This window comes from Rhagoletis zephyria, unplaced genomic scaffold (genome assembly GCF_001687245.7).
Source record: "Rhagoletis zephyria isolate East Lansing unplaced genomic scaffold, Rhagoletis_zephyria_1.1 Rzeph_scaffold_11626, whole genome shotgun sequence".
Lineage (NCBI taxonomy): Eukaryota > Metazoa > Arthropoda > Insecta > Diptera > Tephritidae > Rhagoletis > Rhagoletis zephyria.
This window is the reverse complement of record NW_016168702.1, coordinates 4,619-18,776: the sequence shown is the minus strand read 5'-3', so window position 1 is coordinate 18,776 and position 14,158 is coordinate 4,619. Positions and strand designations below refer to the sequence as shown.

General features: G+C 33.6%; 1 protein-coding gene across 1 annotated transcript; it reads left to right on the top strand.

The window, feature by feature from the left end:
- Nucleotides 1–882: 882 nt before the first annotated feature.
- morgue (modifier of rpr and grim, ubiquitously expressed) lies at nucleotides 883–3,136 on the top strand. Its single transcript, XM_017633433.1, has 4 exons — nucleotides 883–1,127; nucleotides 1,196–2,184; nucleotides 2,248–2,419; nucleotides 2,499–3,136. Exons 1-4 carry the CDS (start codon nucleotides 996–998, stop codon nucleotides 2,613–2,615), a joined length of 1,410 nt encoding a protein of 469 aa, XP_017488922.1. The 5' UTR covers nucleotides 883–995; the 3' UTR covers nucleotides 2,616–3,136.
- The last annotated feature ends 11,022 nt before the right edge of the window (nucleotides 3,137–14,158 follow it).

The following is a 14,158-nucleotide window of genomic DNA, read 5'->3' as shown; positions in this document are numbered from 1 at the left end:
TCGCGGACAATTCATTGGAAAAACAACACTAGAGGGTGCTGTCAAATTAGTTTTCTGACATTTAACATAGCGTTGCCAACCATCTCCCTAGTAAACTTCTAGCTTCTTTTGCCATAAGACTGTGTTTATACACGGAGACTTTTCTTGACATGTTTTTCACATTCCCTTTTGGCATTGCTCATTTGATTTACACCCGGCGACTTTAAGTATGCAATCGTTGTTGTCAGCTGTGAACCGCTAACTCAATTTACATAGCACAAAGCGTGTTGCCCGAGCACGAGCAACTCGGTGCCCCTCTGCTTTCCTCGTCACGCTCTCTCCAGCGAACGTCGAGTTGCCGCAACAAAAATCGCCGTGTGTAAATGAGCACTAATCAGCTTTATCATGAGTTTAATTTTCCACGAACTGGGCCCAATTGCACCAACGACTTATCACTTATCCCTTAACAAGTTTTGGATAAACCTTTTTTTTTTTTTGAAAAGTAAAGTTGATAAGTGTTGCACTTTTTATCAAAACAAACTTATAAACGTATAAAAAATGAGTAACTGACAAGTTTTTTGGATGAGTCGATTTCATACCCAATTTCTTTTGCTTTTCAAATAGAGAACTTTTCCAATAATGTACTTAGCTAAAATGATTACCCTTCTCAATGGAAAATGAAGGCTTAGCAAGCCCATCTCCGACTTGATAAACATTTTCAATTTGTCTTTTTTCTTACTATGTCGCGCTCAGTTTCTACCGAAAAGCAATTCAGCCGCCCATAGTAAATACACGGAAACAAAAAGTGAAAAGTGAACCTGATTATTTTTTGTCGCGTGACCATGTCGCTATTAATGTGTTCAAAGCATTATACTTAAATTTGCAGTCCTGTGCCAGCAACAGCTGACAGCTGCTAGACTAATTTGTTTCCAATCCGGCTATTTTCTATTTATCTACAGTCTACAATCAATAAAAACAACGCCACTTGAAGAAAACTATAGCAATCTACTAATCGTATGCAAAAAATGGCGACTTGCCTCACAAAACAGCAATTGGAGCAACAGAAATTGTTGGAGCAACTGAATGGTAGCGACAACGACGAGGATGAAGAGCTGGAGGAAGCCGTCGAAGATACATTTTCCTTCTCGGTAAGCGGCATTAATTATGTACATATGTATATACAAATTCCTAATTTATTTCAAAATACCACTTACAGTGCAGCACTGCCTGCTGGGTTTGCAATGGATACTACGGCCCGAACTTTGATGAGCCGCTCTGCGGCACCTGTCACGCTTTTCTGTACAATACACAAGCGGCCGAAGAGTTGGAAACCACAATTTCAGATGATGAAGATTCAGGTAATGATGAGCCACCTTTCAAAGATAAACAAGAAGTAGATGAAGATGACGACGTCGACGACGATGATGACGATGTTGATGACGTGGTCGAAGATGACGTCGATGATGAGGAGGGTGTTGGCATGTTAGAGGCCGAAATAGGAAATGCACCTGTTATGGCAGCACAAGAAATGCAAGTTGATAATGTGCCTCCATTAATTGCAGAAGTAGAACAGCCGCGCCGTTCGCTAGAGCGCGAAGGCGAACGTGGAAATGTTGCATTGTTACCTATACAACGACCACGTCCACTGGCACCACGTTCATTGCCTGATTTCTTAGAGTTGCTATGTGAAGGGCGTGCGAATGCACGTGAAGCAATCGTACCCGTTGCGCCGCCAAATAACATCCTAATGTTGCCCGTTGAAATCATGGTAATTATTTTCTCCCACTTGGACGATATGTCGATGTGGAAGGCGAGTGAAGTGTGCAAGCAATGGCGTAGCATATTAGAACAAAACACATCGCAATTGATGTGGATGCGTTATTTGAAAGAGCGCTGGCCTCTCTTTCAGTGCATCGTTGATGTACCGAATTGGCTCAAATTGTACAGCGCATTGATGAATTCCTGCTTTTGCCGAACTTGTTTGCTGCAGATGGCTTTGAAGTCGCCACCGCGTGCACGCCAAAATGCGATACGAATGAATTTCTTGCGTAACGATGCACATCAATTGAATAGCCATGCAACGGAGGGCATAGATGCGATACCCTTAGACAAGCAAAACACCTATTGGCAGGCGAGCATTTTGGGACCTGCCGGCAGTCCATACGAGGGTGGCAAGTTCTTCCTTTATATCTTTTTTCCAGAACGGTACGTAGCAAAACGACTTTTAATTTTTTAAGAGACCGAATTCAAATGAAAATATATCTTTAGCTATCCAATGATTCCACCGACTGTACGCTTTTTGACAAAGATTCTTCATCCGAATGTGTCACGCCATGGTGATGTGGGTATCGATATTTTCCAGCATAACTGGTCCTTAGCATTGAATGTTTCGAAAATCTTGTTGTCGGTGCAAAGTTTGCTCACAGATCCATATACAGAGGTTTGTATTTTTTTATGTTTGATGTTATGTGATGAATTAAATTCATGCTAAAGTGTGTTTTTTATTGTTTCGATTTTAGATATGCATGGAACCCGAATTAGGTTATATGTATGAGCACAACCGTGTCCGTTTTGAGAACTTGGCACGTTCTTGGACCTGGAAGTATGCCATGTTCGAGTTGATGCCGCCCTCCTAGGCACACGTATGCACCTACACAAGAAAATAAAAAGAGTAACTTTGAAAACCAAGTGAACAAATCGCTTTTTCAAAAGCATTTACGAATTATTTATTTATTTATCTTGAGCACAAATAATTGTTTTTAATTTAGTTTATTTATTTATGTAAATATAAAAATATTTGCATATTTTTTTTTTGGTTGTGCCCCATGTCAACAAGAAAGCAAGGTACAAGCAAAATCGTCTTAAGGATAACGGAAAAAATATGAATTATTGATTTCTTAAAATATTTGCTATTACCACTACATGTATTTAATTAACTAGATTCAATTTATTCAGAATTTCTGAATCTCATTTGTTACGTGAACTTCCTATATATATTCTTTAAAACTAAACTACTGATGACTCGATTAATCGAAACTAGCAATAAATACGCCTAGAATTTTTACAAGCATACATAAATCATATATAACTTTTGCACATTAAATGTACTATATTAATAAGAAAGTAATAATAAATATATAAAATCATATTAAAAAAAACCAAAACAAGAACGCGAATATTCATACATATAAAAAATAAAAACATATGTATATTTTAAGTTTGATTTTAAGAACTATTTCAATACCTAGTAAGAATTAAGTAGTGATACTGTTGTGAGACTTATGTACGTGCATACATATATATGTACATACGGACATACATAATACATATTTAATTCTAAATAAACATTATTTTGTTCTACATATAACTATTCAAGTGTTGGCAAGTTTTTTATGGCTGGTTTTTACAAATGCATATTTTATGAGGTTTCGTGACATATTCGCCCCAATTTTTGGTCTCAAGCATATGGGCGTGATCAGCTATGCCAGGTCGATTCCATGGATCCTCGGTTAATCGATTCTTTATGTGACAACTCTCATGCAATGCTACGTATGCATCACTGAGCTATTAGAGAAATTAGGTTGGAATGGTTGGAGAGCAAACCTCCTCATAAAAATGTTAATATTGGCCCATTGTGACCCCCTTTATATGTACAGTGGCAAACATATAAATATAGACTCGACATTTTGCTATTTTTCTTTTGTTATTTTTTTTATGAAGAAAAATCCAATCCGAATTTCAAACTATGTATGTGTGTACAAAAATGAGGAAAGTTCGTCAAATTTTCAAATTTAATTCAGAATTTACTTAAATTTTATTCTATAGTTGCCAATGCCCAGCTTGCTTCGCGACGCCTGCATAAGAACTTTTGAGCTGACAAATACAAAAATAGTGTTGAAAAGCAAATACGGCTTCTAAAGTAAAAATTACACTGGTTTAAAGCAAAAATGTTCTATGGATGCCACTATCCAATTCCTATGTAGAATTGCTCGGTGATTCCGAAAATCGAGGTAATAATATTTTTTTCTATGGATAACTTTTCCGAGATATTTGCAATTTACCGTTATTCACCTTAAAAAAAATTGTGGTTTCACTTAATCGCGTATATCTTACGAACCAATTAAATAATTGTAATACGAGGTGCGGCAAATTAAAGAAAATAAAATTCTTCATAAACCGTTTATAGATTACTTTTCGATAGTCCTGATAGTTTCTGAGAAATTAATTAATCATTTCTGACACCTCTTGTTTTCGATGCCAACAACCTACCTACTCAGGTGTACGTGGCGTATGAGTAACACTCTCTTCTGCTCATATTTCATACAAAAAATCCTTGCGCATTTTCATTTAACCAATCATTGTTTTCTTATTTATCCATCGGTTTTCTTCATGGGTAGCTTAGTTTTGTTCTAAAGGAAAAGGCTATAACACAAGTGCAAAACATTTACACAGAAGCTGTTATTTTTTGAATTGATACCCTGTTAAAGTTTTTTTTTTGCATTTTTCCACCATCTGGAATTAATTTCTCAGAATTAAAATTTCTGAACCAGTGTTATTAGTTTAGGTTGAAACGACTGTAGAGCAGAACCTTCCGTTCTCATAAGCCTCTGGATTCCAGCGCCATCTATGTTTTGGGTAAATTTCTTGCAGAAGCAGTTCTTATTATAACTTTAAAACCCGTTAATCCTGGTCGTACGATAAAGACGCATTCTCTAAATACCTTAGACTCCAGCGCCATCTGTCAGAAACTTATTTGTATGCATTTACAATAGTTCTTCACACCAAATTTCAAAGTCATATGACTTCGGAGTCCGAAGTTATAGTCATGTGACTAACGGTTTTGAAGTTATAGCTGATTAAAAATTGTATGCCTACGGGATGTGCCACACCCCTTTTACAAAAGTATTTCTACTTTACAATAAGCATCTACCGTAGATATGTATGTATGTCAACACACCAAATTTCAAAGCCATGTGACTTACGGTTTCGAAGTTAAAGCCGATTAAAAACGTCACGCCTACGGGAGGTGCCACGCCCCCTTGCCAGATTTAATTTTTTATACCCTTTATTATAGATTCCTATAGAAATAATTCATTGAAATGGATTTACCTAGTAGAATTCGGAAAAGGCGCCTTCGAATTAATATCGACTTTCTAAAATGCAATGTTCTGATAACTCATACGCCTAGTACATCCTTACCATGTAACAATGAATATGAAAGAAAGTTGTAAAAGGAAGGGAAGAATCAAAGTTGTGACGAATAATTTTTCTTCAAAAAATTTCAATTACTTTTCTTGGCACATTTTTTCGGCCACCAATGTTTTGTCGGACACCTGTGACATTTGCATTGCTCTCCCACGAAAGCTTTTTTCGCACACAACCAGCAACACAAACAGCTGCTCTGAGGTGAGGAAGAACGCACGCAAATTCTCACTCTCCAGCAGACGAATTCACCATTTTGCATGCGCTCCCCTGGAAAAGTCCAGCAGCAAGCGAAAAGCAACAGAGGGCTATAACAACAGTAACAGTCATACGTGCCGACTCACATACAGACAGGCACACACACTCACACACTTGCATATAGAGGGCGATGTGGCCTCCTGCAGTTAGCTTGGCGCTCAGCTCTGTTAGTTCGAATTTGAATTTGCAACGGGTAACAATGCGCGGAAAGTGATGCGAGCATTTCACAAGTAAATATGTATTAAAAAAGATTAAAGAAATAAATTACTAATGAAAGTGTAAGTGAAAGAAAGGGGTGTGAAAAATTTATGAAAAATAAAATATTTATACGCTGGTGTTGGGTGAATAGGCGAATCAAAATGACAAACTATATGATTGCGCTAAATGAAAATGTATATATCTACATATCTGCGTATGTGTGCGCGTGCGAAAAAATGTGTGTCTGGAAAAAATAAATCGTCGGTTGTTGTTGCATTACTTCGCAGTTGAAATGGTGTTGTTGTCGTCGTCGAAAAGGTGAAAATCGTGCTCGTGTGTATTTTCACCAGTCGTGCGCGCAAATAAAGCTGCCTCTACACACTTTCGTATATAAATTATGTACGTACGTATGTATGTCTGTATGTGAGAAACGAACGGAAGCGGGCGAGAAAAAGTTCTATGACAAAAAACAAAAACAAAAAATAAAAAATGCAAGCATTTTGACATTAAGTGCGGCAGATCTCCCCACGCCGCCGGCGCACACGAAGACGTCGTCGTCGTCGCCGCCGCTACAGCAGGCGAATGGAGAAAGAATACGAACGCTGGCGCGACAAGTGTAAATTCGAATACTTTTCTGGTGGATACGAGCGGTGCGCGCGCGTATTTATTTATTTTTTTTTGTTCCTGTGCCTGTGCGATTTCTAATCGCAAGTCTGCATGAGTGTGTGTGTGTGTGTGTGTGTGTGTTGTTGGGCAATCGAGTGTAGGTGTTTGTGCGGGCATTTAAGCATCCTGTGGCAGCTGCTCGACTCAAGGATAAAAGCCTGAATGACTGAGGCAAGTGCGAAAAATAAGAGAAAAAACACGACGCGTAAAAGCTGTCGTAGTGGTTGCCAGATGTGTGGATAAAAGATATGGGAAATTGTAATACATACATGAGAAAATTATTAAACAATTTAAAGTAAAGGAATAAACTTAAAGAAATAATTAATCTAAATTTAAGTAAAGCACCAAAGAATATGATTTTATGAGTAAATGCAATTTTCTTTACGAAGAGAAAAATCGTATGCCATAAATTATTATTTATTTTTAACTACATAAATATGTATATTTGATAAAATGTGGAATTATAAAACTGAATAGTAAAAAGTGGTCGTGTAAGCGGGTTTGTATCTTACTGGACACCACTTCTGCATACAAAATAAAAATACCGACATTTATAGTCGCGAAAAATATGGTATTTTTAAAAACTCCAACTGCATTTATTAAGCTCCTCTTCTGTACTGAAAAAACTTCATCCCTGGCAAGCGCAGTATTTTTATCTAGTTTTTAAGTTAACAAAAAGTTTTATCCAATTTTTAAATTAAAAATTTTTACCAAGTATGTCCATTTTTTAATGATTAAAAAGTTAAATATTTGAGGTTTAGAAACTAACAAAAATTGTAAATATGTAGGTCCGGTTTTTAAATGGCTTAAAATTAATGTTCAGTTTTTAATTGACCGAAAATTCTGGTCCGTTCTTTTTTTAAACTAAAAAATTTATTTATATGTGGTTTAGAAACTACACACATTTTGTGTCCAGCTTTTTAATGGCCTCAAATTTACATCCAGTTTCCTCCAAGTTTAAAAGCTTTCAGAAAGTCATCTCCAGTTGATAAGTTACCAAAAAATTATATTCAGTTTTAAAATAAAAAAATTCAACGTAACATTTTTCAAGTCTATCTCCAGGTTTTAAATTGAAATTATCATTATTTTATATCGAGTTTTTAGATTATTAAAAATTATGTGCAAAAAAAACTTCATGGCCAATTTTCAAATGGCTTAAAATATAAAAATTTTGTTTTATGCCCAGTTTTAAAATTTCCAAAAAGTTACATCAAGTTAAAGTCGAGCTAACAAGTTAAACTTTCACAAAATTATTGCGTGTTATTCATCTACAAAACTGTTAAGTCCATTTTTTAATTGGCTTAGATTTTCCAATTTTTAACGACCTAAACTGAATGTACAGTTTTATAATTTCCTATAATTTTTATACATGCAGTTTTTAAGTTACCAAAAAATTATATCCCGGGTTTACCAAATTTTATGTCCAGATTTTAAATGGCTTCAGATCTACATGGTCCTGGTTTAGACCAAAACTTGTTGTTTATTTTTAAAATAAAATAAAATAAATCCACTGTTTAATTAACGAAAACCCCATGGCCAGTTTTTTATGGCTTCAAACTTTTGTGCTGTTTTTAATTAAATTATATTGATGTCTAGTTTTCAAATATTTATATATTTTAAACAATATACAAAGTTCTTAAACTTTATGTGCAATTTTTAAATTGATTGAAATTTATATAATTATGTTGGAAGTTATGTTACCAAAATATTATATCCAGATTTTTCTTAATCAAAATTGCTTGTCCAGTTTGCAAATGGCTTAATATTTTTGCCCAATTAAATTGACCAGAAAATTAAAATTTCCAAAAATTTATATTCTGTTACAAGTTACCCAAATTGTATTTCCAGTTGTTAAGTGGCTTAAAATTTATTAACTGTTATACCTGACCAAAAATTTATGTCAAGGTTTTTTACAAAAACTTTATTTAAAACAAAAAACAATTAATATTCGCAAGCTAATTTTTTTTTGTAGATAAAAGCTGCATATTTAGGTAGTACAGTTAAGTTGGCTTTAATTAGTCATTAGCCGATTTTTCTAAATTACTATTCAAAATATTAAAAAAATAGCTTACAAATTGTTTCTAAGTATTTGAAATTCTTTTTAAATACTGCAAACTTTCTTTATAGAATTTCACTTCCCACCTACTAGTACATAGTTTCTCTTTTACGAGTGTTTCACCAATATCAGATTTTAATACCCAAGTTTTCATGCCAGAAATCTTTCGAAAAAGGTTAATTTTCAAGTGTATTAATGTAGTGCCATTGTAGTGGTTGGTACCTTTGCACTCCACGCCATCAAGCATTACAAGCAGCAGACACGAGTATGTGTGGCTGCCTCCGTTTCTTTGCTCAAATGTTGTCCTCACCACAACCTGTGTGCTTCCTCTATGGCCAACTAAACATGCCTACCAGCAGCTTTGCGGCTCCACGCTACTCGAGTACATTCGCCTAACTTTCGTACCGTTAGCCTAGTCCCAGTATCTCCAATTTACTCACTCAGGCTAGACGGGACTTATTCTCTGCGCTTGCATGTGGCTTCGAATAACCGAACAAGCTGATGGAGGAGGAGGCAGACCGTTACAAGTGTGCACTTACACACTTACATACAAATAAATAACATACATACATACGTGGAAATGCGTAAGGGTTTGCAAAAAAATATCTATTCGTTGAAAGTTTCTTAAAGGATATCAACTGGTAGAGCGTCGCTCGCTGTGTTGAAGTCAGCAGCGAACGCAGCACGGTGTAAAGTGCTTCGGTGTGGTGAGTTATTTACATAGTTGCAAAATGCTCAGCTGGGAGAGAGCCGAAAAGTCAACTCACTCATACATGAATATTTTAACGTGTACACATAAAATCGCTTATTGTTCTTTTGAAAAGAACGAAGTTACTTCAATTTGTTAGTGTGGTTGTTAGTAAATATGTATTGGTAAATTATAAATTCAGGCATTAAGTTCAGAGTTAGTGAATATGCATTTGAAGTAATCGTGATTTCGTCGAAGTTATTTTTGCGTGAGTGGAGATTATTTATTTATAAATTAACTTTTTTTCGTGACGTACATAAATAAATCGTAATTAGCAGTTTTCAGAAGTACGTATGTATGTATTAGAACCTTTTTCACTTAAAATGTAACATAAAATAAAATCGCATGTGATTTAAATTTATTTTAGGCCGACACATAAATGCACATACATATCGAATAAACTGTTCATTCAGAGCCCAAATTTTCGTTAGTGTTAGATTCTACATTTTACTCGAAGATTCGTAATTGCCTGCCGAAATTTCTGTGCTTCAGTAAAAAAAAAAATGTTTCTTAAATATTGATATATTTATTTATTTTTGTTATTGTTATATAAAATATCGTCTAAGCTTTAACCAAAACCGTGTAACCACAGTTTCAAATTTTATACAAAATTCAAAAAATTTTCATCAAAATTTCAACTTTTTATTCTGAATTTTTAGGTATGCAGTTTTATAGCCCATACAATTTTAGTCTAATGAAGTGCAAGTTTCAAATGTCTAAAAAATCATGTTAATTTTTGAGAATTTTTTTGGTGGCGGATTTTTGCACTTTGTTCACATAGTAGAAATTTCTTATGAAATAAAACGTCGGAGACCGTCAGAATAAAAAGTTGAAATTTTGATGAAAATTTGTTGAATTTTCCTAAATTTTGTATAAAGTCCCCCTAGTTTGAAAGCATAATCTTTATTTTTAAAATTTTATCCAAAAAAAAAAATATTTTAAGCTATACTCATATATTTATATTCTCACGTCTTACCATAATCTGCAATGATTTTTATTTTTTGAGTTTAACCAATATAAATGAAAAAAATATGCAATGCAATGATTTGTATTTTTTGAGTTTAACCAATATAAATAAAAAAAAAATAATCAATATTTAAGTTTTACTTTTCAAAAGAAACTGTGAGTAATTGATTTTTATTTTTTTCGATCAAAAATAATGATTATTCTATGATTTTATTGTAGTAATGCACGCAAATAAAATAACAAAAATCCACACCGTTACCAAGTCTGCTCGAATACTTGCCTGCCTAAATTACTGGTTTGTCATGGCGTATGAGTTATCCTCCGGCATCAACATATTGTCCGGTTGAAATAGTAAATTTAAATCGCGGTAATTTTTCTATTAATTAACTCATCGCTTGCTAAAATGTTTGTTTAATTTTATGAAGATTGAAGTTTTAATTAGTGCGATTGAAAATCAGTTATTATAAATAATTAGAAGGCTGATGAGCTACTCTAGGTGGACGGGAACCACTTTTTTGCTAAAAAAGGGTTATATACTTATAGAAATTTGGAATAAATATTGATGAATTCTTTAGCCACACTGCTCACAATACAAATTCTAGGCCGTATTTAGGAAAAGTTGCCTAACTTCGACAATTTTCATGCGATTGCAATAAATAGATTTAATTTTAGATAATACTACATATTTTGAAATTGTAGAAATTAGTGATGGTCAAAACTTAAAAAAAAAAAAATGAAAAAATGTGTTTTTATTTGCCCGATGAAAACTCTCAACAATCCAAGTCTGACAATATATTATTATACATCATTTTAAAGACCTTTATATCCGCTTCTCGCAACATTTAAAAACCGAAAAATCTACAAAACCGTACTTTCTGAACTAAAATGACAAGTGATTGTTAAAAAATCTATAAAAATAGGCAATAATATTTCTCAAAAAAAAAGAAGGAAATTAGGGGGTAGGGTCTTGAAATTAAAAAAAAATTAAAAAAAATTTCGATGGGCGCCCTAATGTACATTTGCCTGTATGTGTGTGTGTGTACGTATGTAAGATTTAGAATGTATGCTTGCGTAAAATAATAAACTCCGTACAAAGAACAAATTTCGCTATAAATTTGTTTTTATATTTACTTAAATATCTATGTATGTATGTATGTATGATCGCACTCTTGCTCGTTCCCACACCTGTAGATGCACGCTCAAGAATGTGTGCGAATCAACCAATAAAATTTATTTTGTAAACATCAATAATTATATCACTGTGCTGATTAATCAGTAGATCTTTGTATATACTCAAATAGATATACATATTTACATATTTGAATAAAACATTTCATTACGATCATCTTTTGCTATTCGCTTCAAAGTTCAGTGAATCACAAATTTGTGTTGAAATTCCCACCAACACCAACGGTTCATCAAACAACAATAAAAGTGCGGGTATAAAAAAATTATGATTAATAAACCACAACCAAAAACTTGCTGCCTGCAAAGCAAAAATACAAAAAATGCAAAATGAAAATATTGTACGCGAACAAAAGAAAGCAAAATGATAATGAAGAATACTTGTTGAAGCAGAGATGCGCAGCGGGTGAACGTTTCTAGCTTAGTTGAAAAACTAAAAAATTTGAATAAAAATAAAAAATGTGAAATACGGGTATTTAACACTACTGCGACCAGCAGCGCAACACACATCAATATCATTTTATAACCGCTATGTTAAACAATAGTAAATCGTACGATTTTAATATGAATAGCATAAGCAGCGCGTAAACAACAAAAGCAACAACTAACAATATAGTATATATGTATGTATGTACATATATATTCAGTAACAGCGCAAACAATAACTAAACGATGTGTATTTGCAAGACAAGCAACTAATCCGGCGGCGCAGAAATGTACAAGGATAATTGAAGGATAACGTTGCTGTTCGCTGTTCGGTTGAGTTACGCTGTAAATTAGCAGCCGGCGCTTATTCTTCAACGCTTCGCTACTCACTACTCAGTTCTTCGTTCTTCGTTCTGCGTTCTGCGTTCTCAATTGTCAGTTTTCAGTTTACATCCTTCAATCTATAGCTTTCGCCGTTCACCGTTCCTCCGTTCCTCTGTTTGCTGTTCGGTACTCGGTTTATTCAGCTTTCGGCAACCACATCCACATTATTCTTCATTGTCTGTTTTTGTTGAGTTGTTGGTGTTGTTTTGCGCTTGAATGCAGGATCGTTACTGCCTGTGAATCGCTATTGTTTTCCTACCTTTACATTCTATATGTAGCTATATACGTATGTATGTATGCACGTAAAATGAGTACGACGGGATGAAAACACAACCAACAACACTGCAAATAAGAATACGAGCAACACTGTTGGTAAATATTTAGCTGTGGAAAAGTTATGGTCGTTGTTTGTAATAAATGTGAATAGGTAAAGAGAAGGCTTATGCCAATCTACAACTATAAATGCAACAGCAACAGCAACAACATCGACAACAACAACAACAGCATCAACAATAAACGAAGCATCAACGCATCAATTGCGCAACAAATGTGCTGAGTGGGAATTAGAAAAGGTGAGAGGGAAATATTTACTTATTCTATTTTTTCTTTGTTTTTATATGGTTGTATATGTATGTATGTATATGCATGCATTATTTATACGGTCCCTGCAGTGATAGATACTAGTGGAGAAGAATTCAAACAAACTGCTGTAGACTATTTTTAACAAAAAAACAAAAAACTGCTTACGAAAATTAAAAAAAAAGCAAACAAGAATTTAGTAATGCGAGGTTAAAAAAATTATTCTTAGTTTCAACACTTATATTTAACATATCGCTATATTATTATAGCCTTTTTTCAAGTAATTTACAAAACTTTGAATACAACATGAATCAGAAAAATTCGATCTTTATTAAAATACCCGACGCGCTTCACTTCACTTAAAAAGTATTTTTGTGCTGTTTGGTACCCATATTGGAATATTTAATTTATTTTATCAATTTAATTTAATCAAAATTTTCAAACAGGTGGCAACCCTCCTCAAAAAATATTTTCTTCGGCAAACTTTCCTAAACCTCTTCAGTTTGATATCCATATTGCAATGTTAAATTTTTCTTATCAATTAAATTGAATTAAGATTTTCAAACAGGTGGCAACCTTAAACAAAAATATTTTTGGCTGTAAGGCTTCTTAAACCTCTTTCTTTTGGCAGCCATATTGCAATATTTACACTTTATCTTATCAACTTACTTAAACCGCAATTTTCAAACAGGTGGCAACTCCTTAATTTTGTCTTGCTATATTTTAAGTTAGACCCCTAGCAATACATACTGCATTCAATTCCACTAGTTTCCGTGTGATGAGCGTACAAACATACCGACAGACAGACAAAAATTCTTAATTTGTTGATTTGGCTTCAATGCTCCAAAAAACACCGAAAAAAGAGCTTTGAAATTTCAAAAATATGACTATTTAAAAAAATTCTTTAAAAATTCAGTGCAATATAGGATAACAATAAGGGTATCATATACAAGAAAAAAATTCTGTAGAATTATAACAGAATAATTTTTTTGGTGCATAAGAACGAATGAGTATGGAAAATGTCCTTTTCAAGTTCTGAGCTTTAATGTCCTTGAAAATTTGCAATATTTTTTTTGTGAAAAAATTATTTTTTGAGGACTAATATATGTACACACGACCTCATCATCGAATTTCGTCCTGCAAACTTTATTAACTTAAAAAGATAAAATTTATTAAAAGCGCATTTTCAATACCTATTCGTCCTTGTTAACCAAAAAACTTTATTGTTTTTAAACTCTATATAATTTTGTCACTCATTTGGCACCCATACTGTTATTTTACATTGCACTGATTTTTTTTTTAAATAATTTCTTTTTTAATTAATCATAATTTTTAAATTTCAAAATCAATAAAATTTCAAATCCCTTTGAAAAAAAATCCTGACATCAGAGTGAATAGCTAAATTCGCAGTTTTACTATATTTAACCAATAGTTTCGTGAGTATATCGATTCTTTTGTGTGTTTTAAAATGTGTTTGTTTTTGTCGCACGGTGTTATCATACCAATATCAA

Coding starts and splice junctions, on each gene's coding strand:
- morgue (XM_017633433.1), top strand. CDS start 996: ATGCAAAAAATGGCGACTTGCCTCACAAAACAGCAATTGGAGCAACAG. Junction 1,128..1,195: donor AAGATACATTTTCCTTCTCG/GTAAGCGGCATT, acceptor TACCACTTACAG/TGCAGCACTGCCTGCTGGGT. Junction 2,420..2,498: donor TCACAGATCCATATACAGAG/GTTTGTATTTTT, acceptor TTTCGATTTTAG/ATATGCATGGAACCCGAATT.